At 50.4% G+C, this 26,035-nt stretch overlaps 1 protein-coding gene across 2 annotated transcripts in view; it reads right to left on the bottom strand.

The window, feature by feature from the left end:
* grm8a (glutamate receptor, metabotropic 8a) overlaps nucleotides 1-26,035 on the bottom strand; it is a 93,516-nt gene that overhangs the window by 17,235 nt on the left and 50,246 nt on the right. For both annotated transcript variants that reach the window (XM_086102767.1, XM_086102766.1), the window contains exons 4-6: nucleotides 6,504-6,639; nucleotides 6,256-6,410; nucleotides 5,468-5,605 (exon numbers count right to left, since the gene is read on the bottom strand). In XM_086102767.1, coding sequence (XP_085958893.1) covers nucleotides 5,468-5,605; nucleotides 6,256-6,410; nucleotides 6,504-6,639 — 429 coding nt within the window. The remainder of the gene's footprint in view (nucleotides 1-5,467; nucleotides 5,606-6,255; nucleotides 6,411-6,503; nucleotides 6,640-26,035) is intronic.

Below are 26,035 nucleotides of genomic sequence, written 5' to 3'. Positions count from 1 at the left end.
GGTGACACTTACTGAATCAAGGCGATTTCTTTGTCGCTCCGCCTTGAAGCGAGTGTGCCCTATTGTTTCGAGGGTAAAGTGTTCAACGACAGGAAAACGCCACCCGAGCTTGAAACTCGACGACGAACGTCAAAGTGAAGCCACGCGAGCGAGCGCGAGTCAGAAAACTTCAGTTTCTTCGGCCGTATGAGTTCTGAGCTTGCGTAACCTCCATTAGTGTCCAAAAGCCTCTCTGGGGATGCTCCTTGAGTTAAGTGTGTCGCTTGAGGATATTTTGATAATGTTCTATAAAAAGGGTCCAACTTCTCAATGATTCCTAAAAGCTTTTATTTTATGATTCATTTTTTTTATTTTTTTCTAATGATAAAAGTAAGTCGCGATCCGCACCGCCGCCAAGCCGCAACACCACAAGTGTGCGCGCTATATGGCGAACGGCTCATTAGTGCCGCATAAAAGCAAGCGGCGGAACTGTCAATGGGTCTGAAAACAAAGCTTTCCAGACCACCGGTCGACAAATCAACAAAAAAGCCCCCCCCCCGCACAAGCTGGCTGTCGTGTGACGTGGCGGAATTGCAAAGCTAATTACCCTAACAGGCCATGAACAATGCCAGACAAGGCGTTTGTTTGGCCGCCCAAAACACGCGGCTGCCATTATCGGGGCAGCGCAGCTCTCCATCTCCTGAGAAACGCGAGCTCCCCGATGGCTGGGAACGGATGACCGCTCAAAAGTTTGGGTTTCCAAACTCCAAAATGGCCAAAAGTCACAAGAATATATTCGATATGCAACGCCCAGGATAAAGAATACATGCTGGTGAGTGGCGTGATATTACCATCGCCACCGCTACGTTGATGTTGCCGGTTAGCTTGCGCATGAAGTTTCCCTATTATGGGTTAGCATGAAGCTAGCGGACTATACGGCAAAAAAAAAAAAAAAAAAGATGCGGTGTAGTTCTTCACCTGCTCTAAGTGTGGAGTACCTCGAGATATTTTCTGTTGTGAATTGGCTCATTAGAAATTAAATTGCCTTGACACGTCTAATTAATCTGACCTCAAGAGACAAAGACGCTCATTGCCGCTTGCGCCCGCTCGAATCATCTCTCCTGACCTTTCGCCACGGAGCTGTGAAAGTAACAAACGGTCGCCATTCATTCCCACAATTGTCCTGACCCGACGCCTGCGCGAGGAGAGAGCGCGTCGTTAATCAGCGTTTTGCAAGAAAACGCAATCGTGCTTTGGGACGGCGGCTAAATGAGCGGCATCCTGACGAGCGACGGCAAATCGTCGGGGGGAGGGGCCACAGTTTCTAGGGATTGCATCAGGTGTGCGTGTCCCAGCGCAGCCTTCCACCCGCTCGCTTGCCGCGACTGGTCGCGCCTCGTCGCGTCCGCGCAACTAGAGGGGGCGCGCAAAGGCCGAACATTCCCCCTTTGTCGAATAATTCAGTCGTCGGAAGATTCTACGCATCTTTGTGAAGAGCAGGAAGAAAACGGCATCAAAAGGCGGCGAGGGCTTCAAATAACGCGCTCATAATATTTATGATATTGTTGTCTCGCCGTGTTGCGTGATTTCCCCGTTTCTTTCCGCGCACGGTGAAGACGCGCAATAAGGAGACCCGAGAGCCGCATTGAGCACACACACACAAACAAACAATCTCATCTCTTACTGCCTCAGTCCATAAAAAAAAAAAATAATAATAATAATAATAAATAATTAAAATAAAAATACACACCTAGTTCTGGAAAGAGTCGTCATGGTGACCAGCCAGAAGGCTTCCAAAGTTTAATGAGATCTAAAATATTTCTAGATTTTTTTTTCATGCTTCATATAGCCAAACTTAGTAATCCAACTTCAATTCTCAAAAAAGAAAAGAAAAAAAAAAAAGAGTCTTCAGGCTGCAACTTGCATTTGAAGTTTACCGTCAAAGTAAACACACCCCAATGAGTAATTGGATTTAAGACAGCTTTGCCTGAGGAAAGTTGGTGTGGCTTAACAATATATAAAAAATGCCATAGGCAGGCTAGCGAATATCATCAGTGTCGCAGTGGTGTAACCCTTTAAGCAACGCATTTTCAAACAAATGGTGAAGCAACGCATATAGTCAGATAAAATACAGGAGTGTATTCTTTATCCTCTGCCAAGAGTGACTATTTATTACCGCGGGTTGCTCCCATGTGACCAGCTCCATCTACACAATTTTTTTCTGCTTTAAAACATTTTGGGTTTTTTTTTTTTGGTTGGGAGTCTGGAACAGATTAACTCCATTTCCATTAATTTGAATGGGGAAAGACGATTTAAGACTCACGCGTTTGCGCGTTTGAGGAGCGTCGCCACGGAACGAATTTAAATTACCGTGGAGGGAAAAAAACAAATCCATTGTTTTGCTAGCGTCGCCTTGGATGCCGTTAGATTAGGTTTTGTTAAGTAAGCTCATTGGAGAATGCAGAGTCGCGGCGGCGCCTTGATGGATGCCTTCACGGCCCAGCGTGCCAGGCGGCGTTTCCACCGCCGGCGCGCGTGATTGATGGCGTCGTGGTTGACAGGCCGACTAATGATTGGAACCAGCTCCTTAATTAAACATCAATTAGCTGTGCTAATTCAATTCACACCTTCTCCAGTTTGGCCCATGAAAGATGCTGCCCCCACCCCACCTCACTTTTTGTTAACCCCTTTCCATCAGAAAATATATACAGTATGCCGTGCTTTTTGTTTATCGCGCGCACAAGGAATAAATACAGGGAGGGGGGGATTGAAGCGAGCGATGCTCCAAATAACACACACAATCATTTGGAATGGCCACGAAAACATTGACACTGATTAACTTTTCAGCAGACGCCAACGCCATGACAGGATGGAGAGCCGCGAGCCCACGCGAAAATCCCAGACCTCAACGTTGACAGCTTTTATCATTGGGATAGCTTTCTACTCGCTTTGCGGTCCAACGCCCGCACAGGGTCGTCTTTTGTTTTGTCTGTCTGGGAGGCTTACCTGCCAAGACAAAAATGAATAATCGATGGCCGGAGAACAGAAAACGAGGATCAGAGGCAGATTCGGCTCAGCAAGATTCAGCGGACGACAGTATATCGTATTTTGCGCACGATACGGCGCACCTAAAAGCATTCCATTTTCTCAATCTATAAATAAAGCTGTATTGTATATTATTTTCTTTAGCGTGGCTCCTTCTAGTGGATGCATAGTGCAACTGCAGCCACAACTGTCGCTTCTATTCTATGCGCCTTATAAAGCAGTGCGCCCTATAAATGAAAACAGTGTGAAAATAGGCCATTCATTGACGGTCCGCCTTATACTTCGAAGCGCCTTATAGTGCGGAAAATACGGTACATCGCGTCGTCCGTGCAACATTTTTCTTTTGACGGATCGGGCGTAAAATCTCTATTTGCTTTCAGTCGCCAGGCGAATACGTTTACATTGTATCCTAGCCCGGTGTTTAAATTTCTCAGAGGATAACGCTTGAATCGGAGAAATAAGCAGGTGTCGTCCACAAGTCGGCAATTCACTGCGCCACTTTCCCTGAATCATGCCACGCTGCTGACATCAGCATTTAATATGTATTACATGACTTTGTTATTATGGGTATATATTACCGCCGATACCAAGAACTCCAATAAAATATTCATGAGTCATTATTCATATGATGCCGCATCACAGTGTTCCCTTTTTCCTATGCGTGTCTTTCGTTCAAATTTATCCTCCGTCGGATGGCGGTGAGCTGGCGCCGCTCGTCTTTGGCGGCGGCGACGGGCTAACGGGAACGTCACGCTGAGGGGATGGCCTGTTGGATTGCCGGCGAGCCAACCCGCGAAAACGTGCGAGCGCCAGGGCAACAAAAAAAGAGGGAGCGGACAGAAAGGCAGCCTTGGGACATTTGGGAGGAGCAGGGCACATTACGATAAGTACATTCTAATGATCGTTTCGGCATGAGGTCCCGCTTCGAGTCAACCGGCGTTTTGGCGAGATTAAAGCGATTCATTGCGTCTTGACCGCAGGGCTGAGGAAGCACGACGACAAAAGGAAAGCAACACTCAAGACTCGGTACAGGTCAACCGAGTGGATAGAAAAAGTCGACACACCCCCTTCCTTGGGTTTTATTTGATTAGATTTTTTTTAATACCTTATCAGTGCCTCTGATTAACACCCACTTTAAAGTTGAGACGTTTTTGCTTTCTAGAACTGTTCATAATTCCCGCTGGAGAAAAACGGCTCCAAATTAGCATTCCGATTTGGTTACGTCGGACAAGAAAACATTTTCTTTGTATGATAAGAACACAGGTGATTGTTGTTGCATGCACTAACCGGCCCGTTCTTGCCAGAAATTTCTGCAGCCTGCTTCAAGATTGCTGTCAGCAGTTCTTTTCATCAATTTTGATGAGAGGTTGAGTTGTGCCATATTTTCTCCGCTTGTTGAATATCTTGGAAATTATTTTGGGACTCTTCCGGGTACACAGAGTACCGTATTTTTCGGATGATAAGCAGCACATAAAATCCTTTCATTCCCTCAAAAATCGAACCGAACGCGGCGCGCTGTGGCATGGATAAATGTCGGCTAACGCGAGCTGTTTTGTGTCAGCGCTTTTCCAATGTGGGACAACATCATTGCCGTCTGTGGAACGAAGAGGGACACAAAGTTCCATTTCAATTTCCACACGAGATGCGTTCATGACCGGCTCCGAAAAACGTAAATTAACGATTACTTCACTGAAACTACGAAAATTGAATATAATGCATCAAAACAGAAAATCAAGCGAGGAAATGACAAAATATATTCTATAACCCCCGTACAAAAATTTATTTTGGTATTTCTTTAAGCATAGCTCCGACAGAATGATCAGATGTCAGTAAAATTTAGGAGACTGGACTGTCTCAGGTATGGCGCCCTCTGCCTGTCAGAGTGGATTTGCCGTTTGGTGGCGCTACGCTAGCTCTGTGTTAGCATAAAGCGAGTACAATTTTTCTCTGTTTTTTGTCAGACAGTAAACATTGTCGAGGCGCCACCGCAATCCATTTTGTCTGAATTTTTCTTTTTTTGATTGAAATTAGCGGCACCGCTTCCATTTCCTCTTGATGGCACTCCCTTATTTGTTTTCTCTCCACTACGCTCATTACCATAAGCTGGCCATCAGGTGCGTCGCCGCCACGGTGACCTTGAAGCAGAAGGGCCCGGTGTCGGTCGCAAACCTCCGCCGCTCGGAATTAATGGCCTCGGCTGTCGGACATCGGGGGCGCCCGACAAACGCGCGCCCGCTTGCACAAATGCCACGCCGAGTAATAGACGGTCAACGGGAGTCGCCGCACTCGCAAACCTAATTACGGGAATTAATGGCGGACGTCAGGCAGGGGACACCTGCTCGCGACACGCACGCAAACAACCGCCGGGCAGGATTTACGCTTGATGCCGACTGCGCTCGAAGTCACTTGCGGTCTTTGTTTTGCATGCTGATTGGAGTCTTACCTGTGCACTTCTTCAGGATGCCTGGTCGTTTGCCGTGCATGCCCAGCTTGCAGTTGAAGTTCTCCTCCCAGAACTCGGCAAACCAAACATTCCGCCTGTTGTTGGATAGCGAGCGGCTCCGGAAATAGCGGTCGAAGGCTGCGAGAACATCAGAGAGAGAGAGAGAGTGAATGACCGGCTGCGTCACTGAGGGTTCATTTGCTCTTGATGAAGCTTCGGCTCACTCCGCCGGGGACGGCGTGAGCTAAGTCGACCGCGGAGGAAATCCCCCAGAGTGGACCCGACTGACGTCAGACGTGCTGCGCCGTGCTCGACTAAACGCTGACAAGAGCCGCCTTCGTTAATCTCGTCGGCTGTCCGGGGGGGCAATGCGGCGGCGTAGCTCCTCAAGAACGCGGCAGGAGCTTTCCTCGGCCCAAGCCAGGATCGACCAAGGCGCATTCACGGGATCAGCTGGAAACTAAAATATCCAAGCGATGCATTTAAAACGCTTTGGGAGACGGCTAAGTTGAAGACACAGCTTGACTTATGGAGCTTAGACGGGTCGGCCAGAAGCCGGCTCTCGGATCTGAAGGGAGCCAAAAGGTGACCCGAGTTTGGGCCAACGAGGCCGCGGAAGCGCTTTTAAAAACCCCCAACTGCTGACTGGATTTCTTCATCCGTCTTCCTTGTTTTCATTATTTCCGCACATTGTTGCCTGGAATCGTCGGCAGTCCAATCGAAACCCCCTCCCCCCCGAGCTGCGGATGACTTTTGAAATGCTCGGCTTGCTACTTTCTCACGCTTACCGTCCACAGAAGCCCGCTTGGGAAGAATGGTGATGGCTCCCTCCGCCACCCTTTCCTGGCCGACGACGGGGGAGATCTTGGACCCCCAGCTGTCAGAGCCCACCCACAGGAAGTGGCCCGTTTGGTTGTTGCGCTTGGCCGCGTCCAAAACGCGCCTGTCCGACCAGGCCGCAAAAGGTTGAGAAACAAGCGCATGTGAGTGGGCGTGCGCGGACGGCGCAACGCTCGGTCGAAAAGTCGCCGCTTACCGTATGTCGTCCTCATTAGCGAACATAATGATGGCCCTGGCGTTGGAGGTCTCCAACAGGCGTCTAATGATCTTGTCAAACTCCCCCGGCTTTGGCTCCCTTGGAATCTTCAAGGACTGCGCGATACAAACACCACCTGGGACCAAAGGAGGGAACGGTTTTGATTTCACGCTTGAGCAGCCATACTGCATTATAAGATAAGAAAACCTTTATTTGTCCCACAATGGAGACGTTTGCAATCGACAGCAGCAAAATTGAAGGGGTGAAAGGAGCAAAAGAAAACAAAGTATCGTATTGGCCCGAATATAAGACGGTCCTGATTATAAGACTCTCTTTGTCAAGACTCAAATTTGAGGGAGGGTCTGTCCGTCATCGCTTTTTGTTTAGCTAGCATCCTCCTGTTGCCCACCTCCTCCAGAGTGTCCAAGGGCACAGAGCTGGCCCCTCCTGACCAGTCGATCCAGTCTCAGTCTGTCATTGAGAAAATATAGTGCTTCAAAACCTGTGCGGGCTTCCTGGTCGTCCAGGTCATGGTAATCCGCAAGGAAGGGAATCGAGGCAACTGAATTTTTTTCTTGCTTGCAGAAGATGTTTTCACCCTTTTTTTCCCCCAAAAAGTCAGTTGTAAATTTCAAGCGAGCAGCGCTGACCTTGCCCCCCCCCCCCCCCCGCCCCTCCCATTCCCCGCCACGACAACAATAAGACTGAACGCATTAGTCGACGCGCCACACCGAAGCTGTTTTATTAGCTCCGTTTTATCGCATCATTAGCCCGGCTCAAGGTGCGCGTCTGCGCCGGATTACGTCTTTGTCGCGCGCCGAGCCTGCCAGACGCTCACCCTGAGCACAATGTAGAAATCTCTCCGCAGTCTTTCCGTCTTTGTCTGCCTGTGCCGCTGAATGAGGCCGTTTTTGTCGCGCACACTGCCACCGTATGTGCAAATATTCCTTGCCCCCCCCCTGACTTGAAAGCCCTCCCGTGATCATCGCGAATGGCGACGGTGCGCGCAGACGCCGATGACTGAATGCTAAAAAGCAAATACTACTTTCCACATACTTTCTCAAGGATAATGGCCTACTTGACGTGCACTGTTGGTATTCATGGGCTCGTATTGCTTAAAAGAAAAAAAAAATGTGGGTGGTATTGGACGCGCGCAGGGAGCATCGGTGCGTTCTCGCCGCGTCGCCCTTGGAGCGGTTTTGAAAGTGATTAAGCCACAGTTTGTTTGACTCGTATCATCAGTAACTGTCTGCACGCAGAGCAGACTCCCCCCCCCCCCCCCGCACATCAAATTAAGTCGCGGGCAGGAGTGCCAAAAGTGCGTCGCGATCCGACGGCGTTCATCCTCAAGCATTCATCATCGTTGGCCGAGACGGCAAGTTTTATTGGAGAAAAATCGACTTGTCTCCCCTCGCACGCCGAACGGGAAATAAAAAGGGGCTTCTTAGGCAATCAGTAACGCGACCTTCAAATGAGAACGTGGAACAGGCGTCAACCTCATGGTTGTTATTCAACGGTACAAAACAACTGTTTTGTTTTTTTGTCCTGTTGCTTCAAAGGAAGCTTGTTTTTCATTTGTCTACCAGCCCCCCCCCCAAAAAAAAGTCTTTAGAACTGATTTTAGCGCATTACGTTGATGATAAACGTTTTGTTTTCCGAGCAGCAAATTGCTGATGACTGTCTGCGAGGAGGCGCGTCAGTCACAAAAGTTTGCGAGAAGAATCAAACGCGGCGGGCCGATTGTTTGGAACTTAGCGCTACAAATTGCCGCTTCCTCAAAAACTTTGCTGCCGCTCAAATTAGTGCAAGGTGGATGGAGTGAGGTTTGGGAGTTTCTGCGAAACATTAAAAACAATTTTTTTTTAACAATTCAATCAATAAAATCAATAACCGCATAAGAGCCATTTTGCTAGCGCATGCTAGCCGGGTAATTGAATCATTTGGGCTCGGCGTCCATTGAGTTTATCGCAAATAAACCAAAATCTTTAGCGCGCGGGCGTGCTAGCTACCCGTCCCTGCGCGTTGGGATGTCAGAGGCGGAATTTTGCATCTGTTCCCCCTTCCCAGACCAAAAAAAAAAAACCTCTCCGACTGTAGTGAACTCGATTGTGCTTGGCGCTAAACGGTATGGTGCCACAATTTGAGAAATATAACGAACGGCGTTTGGGGGTTGAAGCTAGCCGCTCTTTGACGAACCCGCGCTCGCAAGTCTCGGACGGTGATAGAAAAGCCGCGACGACGACAACCGAGCCGCTGTGGAATTCTGAAATGAGCTGCTCGCTTGATGCTTTCTCCGTTGCCAGGGGCGCTGCGGCGTGGGCGTTAGCAATCAATGATTCATCTGACCGGGGGGTGGGGGCAGGGGAGTGGGGGGGGGGGGGGGTCTGTGAGCTTCTCAGAGGAGCACGTTGACATCCATTCCGGTTGTTGCGCGTCCCAATGGCTGACTCAAATTCAGTTTTTTTGCGGATTACGGGTTTGCGGCAAACGTGTTCCGCTTGGAACCGCCGCCCATGGAAATGTACATCCGTTAATTAAAATATGACTGAGCAGATAGCGGCCCAGTTGCCCGGAGAGAACTTGTCAAACGAAGATAAGCGCAAAGCCCAAACAGACCCGAGGTGAAGACGCATTTGTGGCTGGGTGAGAATATGAAGCCTGAATATGAGAACGAAAAGTGCCAGTCGGGGGTTCAACTCGGCTCGTACGTTCGAAGGCACTTTTTTTTCCCGTCGACCAAAAACTAACGGGGGGATGGAACTCGTGAATACGTTGCGTCGACAAAATGTAGTCCATCGGCGGGCGGGCCGGGCGAGGTCACCCGGCGACGAGACTGAATCGTCTTCGCACGTTCCGATCCAATCAGTGGCGAGAATCCCACAGGATTCCCTTTAGGCGGACGGCGGGCTCGGGCGGGACGGGACGGGATTGGGTTGGGGGGGGCGGTCTTGAGATGAAGGGATGAGTGGAAGAGGAGGCAACAGGAGAAGATGAAAACTATCGGCGGTGAGGCGAGGTGAGGGGGGAGGAGATAAGCAAAGGGATGATGGGATGTCAGAGCACAGATAAGAAGCGCAAGGTCAACGTTAAGCTGGGAGATCACAAAGCGAGAACGTGTCCCCTCGCCGCCGCCGCGCCTCCCCTCCGTGAAGATTTTTCGTTCCTTTTTGCCAGGCATCGCTTGAATGGCCTTCTTCTCTCGCACGCGCCTTCTATCCGGCATCAGACATCCAATTACCGCCTGAACCCGAGACTCAGGCCATATGCCCGCGACGAGTATGTGCAGCGCGATGAAGGTGTTGAAGCCGTTTGTGGTCAAACAGGCTGGCCCGCGGCGCGTCGAAAGCGCTTTCGGGGAGTTGTATCCTGGTTTGGTTATGGAGCAGCAAGTTTGCGGCAGATGCAAGACCGGGTCGGCACACAGCCGTTGCACTTCCGTAATAAATCGGGATTGATTTGTCTTACCGGCCTAATACACAGGAAACCTGAATTGCGTCGCTATTTACACACACACACACACACACACACGCGCGTGTGTGCGTCAGCCGCCAACTTATCTCCCTCAAATCAGTAACCCGGCAACACACAAAGAGCCAATGGCTGCCTGACAATTGTGCATCAGCAAGTCACGCCGCCGCCCGTACGTGACAATTACGCCGTTTGCCGAATAAGTCGCTCTCTCGCACGGGGAGGATTAAATATTCAAAAGGCCCCTTCGCCCGATAAAGTCGACGCAGAGCGCTCCGTACGATATATCCAGCCGCTAATTTGTTTCCATTTGAAATTTCCCGTGAATGGAATGTCCGTGTGACACGACGCATGGTTGAATGACAATGACCAAACGGGACTTATTGTCGTTGCTAGCGTCCGCGTGAGCAAAGAGAATGCTTGAATGGATTCGAATACATTATGCGCTGTGTGTGCGTGTGTTGGTGTGCGTCCAGCATGGCTCGCAACACCTGGTACAGATGGCGGAAGAGCGGAGGGGGCGGGGGGGTGCTATGCTAATACAGCAACGCGTTGAGGATTGTTGCAAAATGTGAGCAGTTTGGCAAGCAGGCCTTTTCGTGCACTGACACAAGACAATTATTAAGAACATGACCTATTTCTATGATCGCGACTGCTTTGTATTGCAGAAGACGCACCGAAGGCTGCTCTGGTTTTGAAACCGAGAATTAGGAAGCGCGATAAGTGGCGTGCGAATGCGGGGGAGGGATTTCACCGAGACAAAAGGGTCAACACGTGAACTGACGATCTCCAATCGAGGTTTTGATTCGCTTCAAGCGGATGCATTGTTGCAGTTCGGACATGCAGGGAGGTGAAAGTTCGGAAGATAAGGGGTCTTTGATTGACAGATGAGCAGACACGCCCACTGCATTTAACCCTTTCACAGACAGCGGTTACTCCAGTGGACAGTTTATCATGTTTTCAGGTTACAGGGTGCGTAAAAGGGTGAACAATACTGGGCTGAGGACAAAGCCTTGTGGTACTCCATGGCTTATACTTGTCAACTTTTTTTTTTTTTATTCATTCAAATTTTGGCAGGGCTGCGATCACTCTGCGGCGTGTCAAATTTTCAAGTCGCTTATTTTCACTCGACGGGGACTTTCCAATTCAAAGGGGGCATCTTTCTTCAGCATCAATATAAAGAAGGCCTAACTCCAGCTCCCGTCGATGCGCTGCCGCTTTGGCAAAGCTCGTGCATAGATTGAAAGTGATCGATACGCCTCACGCATGAAGTATTCTACAGGTATTGAAGGGGCCGGGCCGAGGGTCTGCTTCTTGCTGTCACGCTGCATATCTTCAACCGAAAGCTTCGGCGCCGATCCGCGGACCTCGCGGCACTCGCGAAATGACACACAAAGGTTGCCGCCGCCTCTGCTGCCGTTTGCGCTTTCGCTGCCCTGACCGCGGCGGAGCCGGAAGAGCACTCAAGTCGGGTTGCGTCACGCTCGAAATGATGGAGCCGCCCTAAGTGGATGTGGCACGATGGCGATTTTGGAGCTCGCCTAGCCGAGGCCAACGTGGAGCGCGCCAAACGGAAAGAGGCCCTTCATTTTCATAACGGGGACGGCGCTGCCAGCGGTGCCATAAAGGAGACTCGGTCGAGAAGCCAAGTTGATGAAACCCTTTGTTTTGCACAGCGCGCTCAGCGCCAGGTCGGGCTATTATGCAATCAGGCGCAATAACAATCAGCGCTAATGTCACAGTGGATGTCGACTCGCAAAGATGGGTTTTCTCTAACTTTCATACCTCCTTGTGTGCTCAACCTTCAAAGCGTCCAACACTACCACCAGTTCAAGTTTACTGTCAAAATAAACAAACAAATAAAGCAAATTTACACTTTGTGTAGTTAAAAACCACCACTTAGCGTAGCCTTTCCGTTTCCGAGCTTGATGCTAACGTGAAAGAGAACCCATGCCGTGATGCTAAAAATGCTTTCAGAGACTGTACGCAAACGGACAGACCAGGGGCAACGCAGTCATGTATTCTTTATCCTCCACTTAGAACGACTATTATTAAGTGCCGCGCTGATGAGTTTAGAGGAGTTGAGACATCTCACTGACCCATATATCAATTTGTAATTCGCTGCGCCCGGACAAGAATTTTTTTTCTTTCAATTCTATTCACGTGAGTCTTTCCTTCCTGTGGTTTTGCAGCTTCAAACCGCTGCTGCGGCGGCGGCGGCACATCCCAAAGCCGTCAAAAAGTTGGAGGAGTTTGTGAGAAGCGAGACGCAAAGGTGCCTTCGTTCCCGTCGGCTCCATTAAAGAACATCAAGTGTGATTTGTCTCTCTCCCGGATGCTCTTTGACCCAGTAATCCAGGAAGTATGGCACTAATCTGCTCCTCAGCGGGTCCCCCCCGAGGTGGCTCGGGGGCAATCAAGTGTCCACAAAACGCCGTGATGTGAAAAGGGTGTCGGGTCCGCGGCCATCGATTCTGTTCTCTGCGGTTATCTTTCCTCTTACGTCTGCCTCCGAGCGCCTTCCATCGGCGTCCAAATATCCCCCCCCCCCACCCCCCTCCCGGTCGAAAGATTAAATCCATCTATCAGGTTCGAGAAGGCCCTCGCAGAGAAACGCGCCACTATGAAACCTCAGCAAGCCTTATTGCGTTGATTAAACGTGTCAGAGAGGGGCGAAATGCGGGAAAAAAAACAAGTAGTAATGAGCGGGGGTGGTGGGGGGCTTTTGCCAATATCCCCTTTTCAAACACTGCGTCTTCTTTCCAATATACGTCCCCAGACATCGACAAAAGCTTGCTCCGCCTCCAGCTCCACTTCACCCCTTCATTTATTTCTGTTTGACGTGTTCGAGTGCGTTAAATGACGCTGCCGAACCACTCAACGTGCAGCTGGCCTTTCTGCGGCGTATTCTTTGAATGCGGTCGTCATCAAATTGCCACCTGACAGCGCTCGGAACTAGTACAACAAAGTTGCGATGGAGGAGTGGAAAAGGCGGGCAAAGTATTTGGACAATCGTGTGGAAGTGGAATACCGTATTTTCGCTGCAACGGTTGTGAAAGCGCTATTTCAATATGGCTACATTTTATTGTATTCACGTTAGCGTAGCTCCATCTAGTGGATTAAGAACGCAAGCGCAGCCACGAGTGCAGCTTCTATTCTGCGTGCCATTTATTCGAACATTCAAGCCGTCTGTGTCAATAACTAACCGCACATTATTGATTCTAGCCCCATCAAAAAAATGTAAACATCCAAAAGTAGTGTCGCGCAATTGGCCAACTGGGTGGAGAAAAAACAAAAACATGGGTCGCGTATGAAATATTAATTTCAGACACTTATTTGTCAATGTAGCCCAAAAAAAATAAGCTGGAGATCAAGTGTCACGCTTGTAAACAAACGAATCAATTCCGCCGGCACACGCACGAGAGGCTTGGGGCACGTCCCATGACTGGGCAGGCCTCGAAGGGCGTTTCCTTGGAGGCTAATGTTCGATTAACATGACATTAAGAGCAAGGCCGGCGCATGACGGCTCGGCACGGCTGGCGCGTCAACTGTTTTCTCTTTCAATTACGACGATGACAGAACGTCGGCGGCTAGCCAAGTACGGAGCCTTCAAGCGGAGGAATCCGGTAGGGGAAGCGAAGAACTGTCTGACGGCGCGTCCGCAGCGCATTGCTTCGCCCGTCGCTTTAAAACGCAGGTAAATGAAAATCCAATTTAGATGCAAAACCAACCAAATTGACCTTTGGTGAGCGGGCGCGCTCGTTTCTCGATCGGCTCCTAACGACTTAAAAAAAAAAAAGTAATCAGCTCAGACTATTTATTTATTCGGCTTCCGACTCGGCGGACTGCAGATGTATGGAAGCGCAGCCTGACGTCAGCTAGCGGGACAAAATAATGACGGCAAGTAAAAGAAAAAAAAGTTTTCTGGTCCAAACACGAAAGCTCAGGCGCCTGACAAATTAACACGTACAGTTTTCTCCCTTCAACAGTTTCATAACATGAAAAGCTGTCCACTGTAGTGACCGCCGTCCCTGTTGACCGCCGTCAACTGCGATTTATAACTCAACAAAGCAAAACAATAATTCAAATAACAAAACAAAGGCGAGCATAACGTGCAGCAGCAGCGCCTTCGGCCGCCTTCATTTCCTCCCTAATGGAAGGTTGAAGGACGACGGCGCCAAAGAACTACCGAAGGCGCAGTCCACTGGCGACAAATGAACGCGGGTTTCTGCGCTTAAAACTCGGCGGAGGCGGTCAAGACTATACGCGGCATCGATCCAACTAATTTGGCGCTCAAACCAAGTCGCCTGAGGTTATTTCCATCGAATAGACAAATTCCACACGCCGACAACACCGCTTGACTCCAAAAACTCCAGAGGCTATTGACGTGCCACGTAATTACAGACTTGATGGATGCCCTTTTCGCTGGTATTAGCGTTCTACCTGAGGATCGCTAAGCGCCTTCATTATTTTTTTCCCTTTTCTGAACATTTTCAAGTCGACTCTAGAGAATGAACCGTGGATGGAATGTTCGCCGCCGTTCACACTTGCCAATCAATTTCGGCCGGGACCGCGGTTGAGCGATCGTCTGCGAATGCAATGTGTGACCGTGACTTCATGCGCCATATTTACACGCACGCACAGACACAGGTGACTGCCATGCGGCGGGTCAGGTGGAATTAATTCATCTAAAAAGAAAACGGGCCCGGTTCGTCTCTGTGGGGTGCTCAGGTTGCACATGAAGGCAACGAGTAGCAACGCAGCACATTCAAACCGCTTGTGTAATCCATCCGGGAGGGGGGTTAGAGTTTGTAGCTCCCTAACAACACATTGTGAGCTCCCTAGCAACAACTTGTGCATAATATATCAATTGCTTGTGGGGTTTTTTAACTTCTTTACACAGAGAAGAGTTGGCTGGCCACGGCATGACAACGAGGCGCTCTAAAGCGGTCACGGTTCACACACTGGCTGTCATGTATGACTTCCATTTTTCACGGCGAACCATCTTTTGTCTGCTTGCTACCTTCCGCCGAGCGCGTGCACACGGAGCTGACAACGAGGCTCTCTAACACGGCCAATCCAGCAAGAAACCCAGGTCCACACAAATTTTTGTTTTTGTTTTTGTTTTTTGTTTTTTGCTTTTCTACCTTTCTCTGTGTGGCGTGCAAACACTCATGGCCAACAACGAGGCACTCTAAAGACGCTATGCCAGCAGAGTAGTTAAAGGGAAGATTTATTTTGGGAGATGCAGGCGTAGCAAGCTGGTGAACGGCAAATTGCAATTGCGCCAGGCAAAACGCTGAAGGCGCTCAAATTTTTCGATATTCTTGATACGCCCCTCCCCACCCCACTTGAAATGAAAACAAAAATTCACTCCGACATAGTTCTCAGACATTTTTGTGACAATTATCTCCCATATGCCACCAGTCACAGGAAATAAGTCTGGATCCATTGCGGCGGAAGGGCGACTTTGGCTACCTCTGCACCTCATTAGGCGACAGGCCAGCCATTCAGCGGAATCCCCACGGAATCAATATAAGTTGATCAGAAAGTCATTCTGAGCCTTATTGGCAGCCTGGCCGAGCGCACGATGGGCTCGGCGTGGATCAATGTCCCCCCCCCCCCCCCCCCCCTTCCACGAAGACCCAAAGCTGCTGCTGCAAACAAAGTGCATATTTTCTCCCAGGCGAGCAGCTGCTCCCATCCACTTTTGTCGACACCTTTTCAATAAATGGATCTGTTACCCAATCGGGTATCGAGATTTCCTCACACATTTTCCGCTCCCATGCTCCCCCCCGTAAGAAAGGGAAACTTTTTCATGCTTCTCTACTTCAGGTGTCCCTCGGGCGGCTCTTATTGCTTGTAACCAGCTGGGTAGCTGTAGGGCAGTAAATAAAGTCAGGGGTGGGGTGAAGTGGGGTGGGTGGGGGCGGGGTGCTGTGAAATGGAGGTGGAAGAGTGGAGGTAGATTTGACAGATATTGTAAAAGACACGAGATTCATTAAACATTCACAGTGAGCATTGGAGAGCCCTGCAGGCTGGCAGTAAAAGAGTGCGTGGGGATTAAAGATGGAAAGAGAGGAGGAGAGACGGCAGGCAGGGTTTTGGGGAGGCGTGTAGGTCGGGGGAAGGCGGGGGGGGCTGAAGACGCAAGAGGAAGCAAATAACGTGGGGGAGGAATAGAAATGGGTAGCGATTGAAATTGGTGGAGTCGAGTAAGGATGACGGCGGCGGGGAGATGAATCACGGTGATTTTGTGCCGGGTGGCAAAATGCAGAAGGCGGCGAGAGCGCCGCGCTGAGCGACGACGCCCGACGAGGAGGAGGACGAGGAGGAGGAGGAGTGACAGTTAAGAGGGGAGCAAAAGACGCGATGAAACAACTGAAGGGACAAAGTGGCGGCGCCGGAGGGAAAGACTTGACTGTTGTGGTGCCATTAAAAGCCAGCTGGATGCCACTGGAGCCTACGACCCCCCCCCCCCCACCCCCTACACGACACACCTCTTGAAAACATACTCACGTACGATGTGGGTATTTGCTCTCCCGCACTTGGAGCACAGGACATGAACGTTTACAAGCCACTCGTGCATCCGTGTTGGCGCGCGAGCGTTTCGGTTCACAACGGGGGGATGGAGAGGCCGTTCGCAAACTGATTTCGCAGGATTGCACGGCAAAGCGGCGCTTGGCAAAACTCCCAATTTTTTCAACTTGAATGCTCTTGAACCGTGGAAATGGGACTCGGTGAGCCGCAGCAATAACGGTCGTTCTCCGCAGAGGATAAAGAATACGCGCTCGCGAGGTGGATTATATTGTGACGAATGTAGCGTTTGTGAACCGAGTCGAGTTCAAGCCAATCTGCCAGGTCGGAGTAATTAAGCGTGAAGCAATCGGTTCAAAATCCACAGGTACTCACCGACTGGGTTCGGATTTTTTATTTTTTTTTTAGTGCGCGGCAGCAAAACAAACCGGATCATACATAATCCATCTTTTATTTTGAAAAACGTGATTTAGCCTGCACGCCCGAGTTGTTGTCCAACTACAGCCCCCCCCCCCCTCCCTCAACCCCACCCCCACATCCCAAGTGAACATGTCAAGGTCTTAATCAAGGCTTCTGGAGCCTCTTTCAATCCCCTCAAAAGGCATCCAATGTACGACGACAAAGAAACTCCGGCCACGGCGGAACTCATCCTTTGCTCATTTATTTGAAATGACTTATTGATTCGTCGCTTCGGGAGATAGGAAGATGTGAGATAAGTGTGGTTCTTAAGCATTATGAATGCCGCTTTAAAGGATCCCGGGCAGACAATCGCTATCTCGGAGGATAATTTGCTTTAATGAGATACAGATACGATTCGAAATGTCCTTGTATTCCGTCTCCATTGCAGCCTGCGGGAGGCGGCGGGGGGGGCGATGTGATGAAATTCAGCGGGCCCTTCAAATCATTTTACAGCCCCGCTTCATCTCCTTTCTGCATTGCACTCCCCCTTTTTTTTAATCTTTACATCTGCATTTCTGACACTTTTAAACTCCACCTTGTCACTGGCGTGTAATCCGCCCTCCTTCCGTCCTTCATCTCCCTGCCGCATCGCCCTTATTCCCGCGCGCCGCTCCATTCGCCTCGCGTGTCGCCACCCGTCCTCCCCGCAGCTGCTGCGCCTCCGCATCCACCCCCCCCCCCCCCTCCCTATCACTTCGCAGGCCAGCTCGAGGCCCGGGCTCCAGTAAAAAATTATGAGGCAGATCCATAACAGCGATCAAAGCTAACAAGGGGAAGACACGGCGCACGCGGTGCACATACCCGTGCGCCCGAAAGCCCCGCCGCACACACGCCCACCGGATTGATGAAAACAACACCTCGACCGTGCGTTGTGCGCACCCCGGTCGCAAGCACTGCAGAAATTTGTGGGATTGTAAATAAACATGAGCCGTAAAGTCAGGAAGGTTTAGTTCAGGATTTGGACGCGCTACTTAATAGCTAAGCCCTCCCACTGCCTGATGGCAGAGAAATTGTTAAAGTTTATTCAGAAATAAGACGTGAAGCCGCTTTTGGGGTTCCAATAGCCGTCGCTTAAAAGGTGACAACCACCACGCAGATGCTAATCATTGCTAACGTCGCCATTAGCTTCAAGCTAGGTCATGTTTGTGTTCGCAAGTCGATGTAAAATGTCGAGGAGTAAATGGGCGATAATTCAGAGGTTCTAGTTCTGCATCTTATACCTCGCAAAGCAAAAAAAAAAAAGGGGGGGGGGGGTGGGGGGGTTGTACAGCTTGAATCATCGGCTGCTGAAGCGAGGCGACACAAAGAAGCTATAAAGCAGGACACAAAAGGGCTCAACGATATTTACAGCACTCCAAACAGAAATGTTTGCTTGGAGAGGGACAAGAAGTTGGAGCATCACGCCTCCTCCCCAACACAATTTTTTTTTTTTTTTTTTTTTGCCTTTTGTGTGTCAAAGATGGACCAAAACACCAAGAAATGAATGGAACAGAATAAAAGCCTCTCTGGGCAGCATGAATACAAGTTTTAGCGAGGGGAGGGCGGGGCTTATCCCCAGATAACAACCGCTTCACGCCAACCCCCCGCCCCCCACCCCCACCCCCCCTGCATCAAAGTGCCTTTTTCCCTCGCCGGACTCCCGTATCATCTCCACCCCTCCCCACGGGCCGTGACAGGACTGCGGCGAAGCCTCGACTCCGACACCAGCGTGATTTTCCGGGTCCCTCTGGAGTGTGTGATCGAGCGCTTCTTTCACCCGTGCAATTTCAATTTCAAACGCGCCACAGCTGAGCGTTATTGGCAGAGCATCAAAAGCCCCCGGCCCGCTTTGCATTTCCTCCTTTTCTCAACCCCTGCACCCTTCTTTACCCCACTACCCCACCCCCACCCCACGCCACAATGCAGTCAGGTGGGACGGAACACACAGAGCACAAAAAATAAAAATAAAAAAATGAGTCTTCAGCACAGGTTTGTTGAAACGTCATGACGATGTGCAAAGCGGCGCAACAGGTGAAGTGAAACGAACCCTCCCAGGCAGAGAGAGGCCTGGAATGTTATCATGACGATTAATGGAAGGCGCTCTGACCGCACCTTAGAGGTCGAATCGTGCTCTGGGTAAAACGTGTTGGTCATGTGACCAAGGTGTCACACCGGTTTGCAAATCCGGGCGCTTCGATGGCGAAGAGGCCCAGTTGCCATCGACTGAGATTAGTTTTTGTCCCGAGGCGCTGAATCAAAACTGCACCGCCGCGCACCCGAGAACCCTCGTCGATCAATACGTTCGTGTAAACAAGGCCACGGGTCAACAAGGAGTCATCGCTGAGGCTAAGTTGGCAGGTCGCGAGTTAGCTTCGGACAAAATGAAGGCGAGGTTCATAAAATGCGGACTTTTCGGAATTCCCAGATTTTGCCACCGCAGATGAGTCACGGAACACCGATCAACCGCTACATCGCGAGTTTCACCTTGCGTCGCGTTCGGGGCCGAAGCCCGTACCAGCTGAATTCTGACAGCAGAAAAGTGGAATGAATACCGTACACGTTTATTCCTACTGACGATAATCTTCCCTTTCGTGGGTGACCTTCAACATAGGCACGCTGGGCGAGACATCAAACAAAGGTCGCAGCATATCAACAGCATCTTTTTAGCTTGCGCCGTTTTGATCTCCACGTGCGCTCGATATGAATCCACCCGTCGGTTGTCGGCCTCACCTGATCCTCACCGTCCCCTTTATTTTTTTCCCACTCGCTACTTAACGGCTTCATCGCTTCTTCAGTTTGGTTTCCAAAGGCCCGCGTCGAACCCTCGCGGAGTTCAGTCGGTTTCTCTCGCGCGCAACGATCCCTCAATCTGCACGTACGGGCCCGGCCCGGCCTTCTGTTCACAGACCATCATCTTTATGCCCCCCCCCAGCGATCGAGACCCTGCGATCGGTTAATATCGGGCGAGCAGGCGGAAAACGCGCAACAATCCGGCCGAGAGGGTGTGAGGACGAAAAAGTCTTTCAGAGGGACGCGTCGATGACGCTGAACAACGCTAACGCATCCGACAACCAATCGACGATTTCGGAGGAGGAGACGATCTTCACGCGAGCTACGCTAAACGTTATAAGTCTGGAAAATCCATGGAGAGATAGGGGCCGTTGTGAATTGCGGGGCAGGGGTGAAGCATTTCCAAAACAAATTGTGGAAATTGCGATCGGTCGTCGGAAGGTTTGCTCGGGCCACGACGATCATTTTTTGACGAGTCCGCAAGTGGTGTCATTGCGCTGTCTACGTTTGCCGCTGCGGAATGACCCGGAGTCGTCACTGCATCGCTTTTGACATTTACATTAGTGTTATTAACCGCTCAGCACCGTATGTAGCGGTGGTAACAGCAGGGGGGTGGCGAGAAGGGGAGGGGAGGGGGGGGGGGGGATTTATACGGATGGAGAAAATAAAATAATAAACTGAGCACCTGCTGCTCTCGTGAATGCGTAAAAACATCTGCACGCGATAAATGTACTCAAGCGCGCTGAAAATTCCCTGCCAGTTCGTTGTGTTTTTCGCCTATCCGCCGGAAACAAAAGCGTGCGGTGAAAATAAAGAGGGGGGGGGGGGTGCGGGGGAACATACGCGGCGCATTTAAAAAGCGCGCACACAAACAGGCGTTTGTTGGCTGGTAATTAAGGCCATGAAAGGACAAACATAAGCCGCGATTGGCTGAAAGCGGAATCGGGCCGGCCAGACGCGAGCCGCAGCGGGGCTTTCAACCGACAATAACGCGCACACGCTTATTAATGAGGACGCACACGCAAACAAAACGTCAAATAAAGCCGCGGCCGCGCGCGCCGACACGCCGCGCTGGTGGAACTGTAAGCGGATTAGCTTCCATTCAGGAATACCTGTTACACAATGACGGCATTCTTTCATTTCAATTTCCTGACGGGACTCGGATCATTCATGGGATCTCCTACGCACGCGCGCGCGCTTGCCCGCGCAGGCGCGCGCGCTTGCCCGCGCGGGCGCGCCCACGCGCAGTTTCCACCAACGAGCCAATTATGAGGCTGATGGGCGGCTGCTGGCAATTAAGCGATTATTAACAGGAGAGGTCTGACAAGATGAGGAATGAATAGGCGTGCGGGTGTGCGCACGGGTGTGTGTGCAGAGTTGACATGGAGCGAGGGGGGGAGGTTCCAATTAATCCAACCTGCATGCTTTTACACTGTCGAGGCACATGACGAGCTTTTAATCAGGTGCGAATTTCACGATTGCATTGTTTTCCCCCAGGAGCGCTGAGAAATGTTACCCGCACTAACGCAACAACAACCACACCTTTCCTTACCCGACGCCTGCAAAAACCCCAGTGACGTCCGAAGCCTTGACGATGTATCGAAAGCAATTCGGAGCCTCATCTGATTCTGTTATCATCCAAATAAAAACAACCCCCCGCCCCCCAAAAAAAAAAAAAAAACATGAATGCAATCCACGCTCATGCTATAAGAATGATTTAAGGGCGCGGCTCTGTCGATGAGGGCGCCTTCACGCCTGAGCGTTAATAACGCGGCCGTGCGCGCGGATATTACAACGTTTAATCAGATCAACAAAATGTTTGCGTCGGATGCAAATGCCCCCGCGGTGCCGACTGGGAAGCATTTTCTCCCGCTAGCGTCTGACTTATTTATTGGGCTTCGTTTAGGGCCATAGGCGGATTGGCGGCGCTCCGGCTCCCGATCCAATGAAATCATCTTCCATTTTGTCGCCTCGAGAAGCGGATCCGTAGCGTCGGATCGTCGAGACGTTGGGAAGCCCCGCCCCTTCCCGCCCCGCCCCCTTGCATTTGACCCGTTCAAACCGGATGCTCTGGGCGCACGGGAGCGCGGCATAAGTGCCAACCCGAGACCCCCACGGACGGCGCGAGGGTAAAAATGGAGCGGGCTGGGTGGGAACGGCGAAAACTTGCGAGGACAAGCGAGAGCGTGAAAAGGAGCAGGTGTTGCGATGTCTTTTTCGGTCATTACTCGTGGGAACGAGCGGCCGTGCCATTTATAGGCTGGGGCGCACCTGGAGTTGCCAGTGGGAGAAAGCCAGCATGAGCCAATGCGCTCTTCGGGAAGCATACAATGAGATTTGCAGGCCGGCGCTACTCTTAAACGAGAGGACATCTGCTTTGCGCTTATTGATACGAATCGAAAGGATCAAATTTTTAGTCAGTATCCAGAGCAACTCATGGTTCCCCGAACGGAACGCTCTGGGAGCCTGCGTTCCGTTCGGGGTTTCTTCTGATGACGAGGTTTTTTTCCTTGCCGGGCGTGGCAAGTACAAGTATGGCCGTTGTGGATAAAAAAAAAAAATCAATGAAATAAAATTACTTTGATATGGATTACAAAACGCCAGACCAAACTAATCAAAAGAAGTTTCGGCGTGGCTTCATGTTCAGGTGTACAAAGCGCAGTTGCCGGCGCGGGTTTCACAAGGTCGGACGGTGGGAAAAGGTTGTAATGCGCCGCGGATCAATACAATGACGCAAATCTGGCTGTCAGTCAAGGGGGAGGGGCGGGGGGGGGGGGGGGTCTCATTCGGCTCCGGCCTGCGCTGAGGGTCTAATTTCAACTTAAAGTTAAGTCAATAGCTAAGCTCACTTTGATGGCGCGCAAGCGAGGGAAAACGTTAATGCCGTTTTGGTTCCCGGCGGGCTCGCTGAGCGTCGATGTAAAGACGGTCCAGTGGAGTGGACGCTTTGCGCCAGATCCCGCGGGGGCTTCCTTTTGAATGAAATCAAATCTGCGCGGTAAACAGAAAGAGAGCTAAGCCAGGTTAGCCTCGCAAATTAGCTTGGTCAAACGTGGCCGCCGCTTCGTCTCAGTGACGCGCTTCATTGACAAGACAAAGTCAAAGACAATCCGGAAAGTAATTCGGAAACATGAAAATGGGAACGCGTTAGCAGGGCTAGCTAGCGCGAGCACGGATACTGAATACAGTCGAGCAATATCGTCAAGCTGGATTTTTGAAGTTTGCTGACCCCGAGTCGTGACTCGCCTCAACATAACTCGCGCGTCTGCGAGAAAACCCTCGAAAGCTGGCCCCACTTGAGCCGGGAGTCGAGTGTATTGTCATTTGCGGCGCGTGCCGACAAATTACATTTGTATTCTCCTGGAAGGGCAACATGACTTCTTTGCTCCATTTATAGTCTAACAAGCACCTGTAATTGACTGCGGGGCTCGTCTGTCTCCACCGATGGTAAACAGCGAGAGGAAGTGCGGGAGCGGCGGCGCTGACGAGATTTCTCTTTGCCGCGAAACATGGCTTATCTTTCCTGTTCGCTTCTGCCTCCCCCTCCATTTCTCCATCCCAAATTTGTTTGGGTGAGGAAAATAAGCTGGGCAGAACGCCGGTGTGTAAAACGCACAGCGATGGACACCAAACGCCTACCGGGGTCCCGTTAATAAATCAGGCAGGCGCCATTTTGTATGCCGGGCCTGCACGGGTGATTAATGAGGCCAGCAACGCGAGCCGCATGTGACCGCTGCAATGCGCATTTGAGTCGGCTTCTGTTGGCAACTTTTGAGATGCCACGTGGCGGAGAGAATTAGCAACTGCGCAGATCCAAAAAATAAACAAATAAAAAATAATAATAAAGCGAACGACGACTGATGCTATACGTTAGCCCGTCTATGACGTTTCCCATTTTGTGTTAGCATTAAGCTAGCAATTGTCAAATTGTAAATTTATAGATAGACCAAACAGATGTGCTCTTCATATTTCCCACCTATCTAGCAGTTGACTGGGAGCGAACCAAATTTCAGAGCTGCGATCGGGGTGTGATGCTAACCAGCCCACAATAGAAAAATGCAACGCCGCACATACGCACGTCACAGGTCAAACTGTGTGAAAGTGGCCCAATTTGTCTCTGCAGGGGGCCATCCGACAACATCGTCGCGCTGCTGGGATTTGCGGCACGCGTGGCGCCGGCGTGCGCACTTTGGCACACCCGAGTGTTGACAGAACGAATGAGCAAATACCCGAACGGGCAGGCGGCAAGCCAGCGGAAACAAACGAAGCAAACATCACGCGTCCCAACTGACAAGCGTGTTTGTGCAGGACTCCTGTCAGGAATTGAGACGACGTACGGAGTCCATTTCGAGACGTCACATTGAATGCACAGTATAGTATCCTATTCGGTTATTAATGCCTGCCAGGAGCCACTTTTAGCAACTACAACACAATCATTTCAAAAAACGTCTCTTTATAATCACTCGATAATATCTAAGTTAATAAAAAAAAAATACAGTAAAAATCTAAGTAGGTGAGCTCAGTAAGATGCGTTTGCCTGTGAGAACTGTTTTGTTGTCCATCTGTGTTGCGCCACCTTTGCTTTTCAAATTTCTGCAGCAGAAAGGGTTCCAAACGCTGCGACGCTATTCGTTAGCCCTGCGAAGGCACAACCTTCTTTGTTTTCGGTTTAGTTTGACAGCCAACGTCAAGTCCGTCGCTCGTGATCATAATTTGACCAAATGGAACGTCTTCGAGCAGCTTGCGCTCATCTACTGAGGTTCCACTGTGAAGTTGTATCGCGCCAAACATCACATCGCACATCTTCCCCGGCACCTCGTTCAAACTTAATGCGCTCGTTTGCAATTAAACCAGATGGCAATGATAATCAAACGCAAACACGCTTTGCTAAAAGTTCTACAATCACCGTAGAGTTTTCTTTTTTTTTTTTTTTTTTTTTTAAATCTTAGAGTTGTACAAAGTCGGCGCTCTTTGGAAGATGTATACGTTGAGAGCGCTTCACAACTGGCCCGCCTCCAAACGTTCACCCCCCCCCCCCCCCCCCCCCCGCCCCTTTGCCGCCTCTCCCAAGTTGACGGCTAGGACAGAAGATGATTTGCATACAAGCGCGGCTGACAGCATCTCGGGGACTCTTAGCCGATTAAAATGATCTAATTATGAACGCCGCTAATCAGGATGTTCGCGCAAACACACTCGCTCGCGTGGACGGGAATCGACGCGCTCGCGGAGCCGCCTTGGCATTCTCTTGCATACCGTCGCCTTGGGTTTTTCTTTTTTTCCTTTTCGGCGCGTTTCAGGCTTTAGCAGGAAGTTGGTGGGGGGGGTTTCTGCTGCAACTGAACTTTAACAAAAAAAAACAAACGACACTTTCAGGCTTTTATCTGACTGGCGGGAGGCAATCTTGGCATTGGCAGCAGCAATATATAAATATATATCTCTTAATTTTTTTTTTTTTTTTAAAGAGCCTCGAGAAGTCAGATCAGTGGCAGACTTGAAGAGAATTTCCAAAAGTCCTCGTCAGGCGCGACATAAAGAACGAAAAATCACAGTCGACTTATTCAATTTAACAGGCCGCCTCGGCGCGATCCCGCTGACGGCAGTCGCTAAAAGTCAATACAAAGCCGCAAATGGGATCTCGTTCTTCTTCGTTGGGGGGGGGGGGGGGGGGCGCTCCGCGGGAAATAACCCAATTGACAACTTGTCAAAACCAAGTACGGATTCGTCCTTGCAAGCCGTGTGGGAAAACCAAGAGGGGCCCCGCCACAAGGTCGCCGTTTTCTGCGATAGCAAAGGATTGATTCGTAAAAAACGAGCGACGTCACATCATTCTCGCCATAAATTTCAGCTGTTCAAATGCGTTTTCGACAAGACCCTCGTCTCCATTGCCGATAATCAGCTGACTGTTACCCACTCCCACATTTTGTGTAACACACACACACACAAAAACAAGAAAAGTGCATCGTGAGACAAAAGCCTTCTATTTTTTCTCTTTCGTTCGAAGTTCTCTGCATGCCGCGCGCCGGCAAATCCACATTCCGCATACACACCAGGTTGGCCTGATACGCGTCAAGAACGCCGTTTGCTCGGTGCTCGTCCGTGTATTTTCTACCCGAATAAGTGCCAAGGTCTCGAGCGGAACAGGACCGTCCTGTTCCTCTTATCTTCGAGCTTGATCTTGTTTTCTTCTAATTACTTTCAACTCGAGAAAGGACCCAAATGAGACGGGCCCCGGAGGCACTGCTGGTAGCGATAGTGCCGCATGTTACAAATTAAGCTGAGATGCTTGACGGCGTATAGGG

Source organism: Hippocampus guttulatus, chromosome 22 (genome assembly GCF_054856545.1).
Source record: "Hippocampus guttulatus isolate MCC_2025c chromosome 22, RoL_Hgut_1.0, whole genome shotgun sequence".
Classification (NCBI taxonomy): domain Eukaryota; kingdom Metazoa; phylum Chordata; class Actinopteri; order Syngnathiformes; family Syngnathidae; genus Hippocampus; species Hippocampus guttulatus.
Note: the sequence above shows the minus strand (reverse complement) of the source record. Positions and strands in the feature narration are given on the sequence as shown.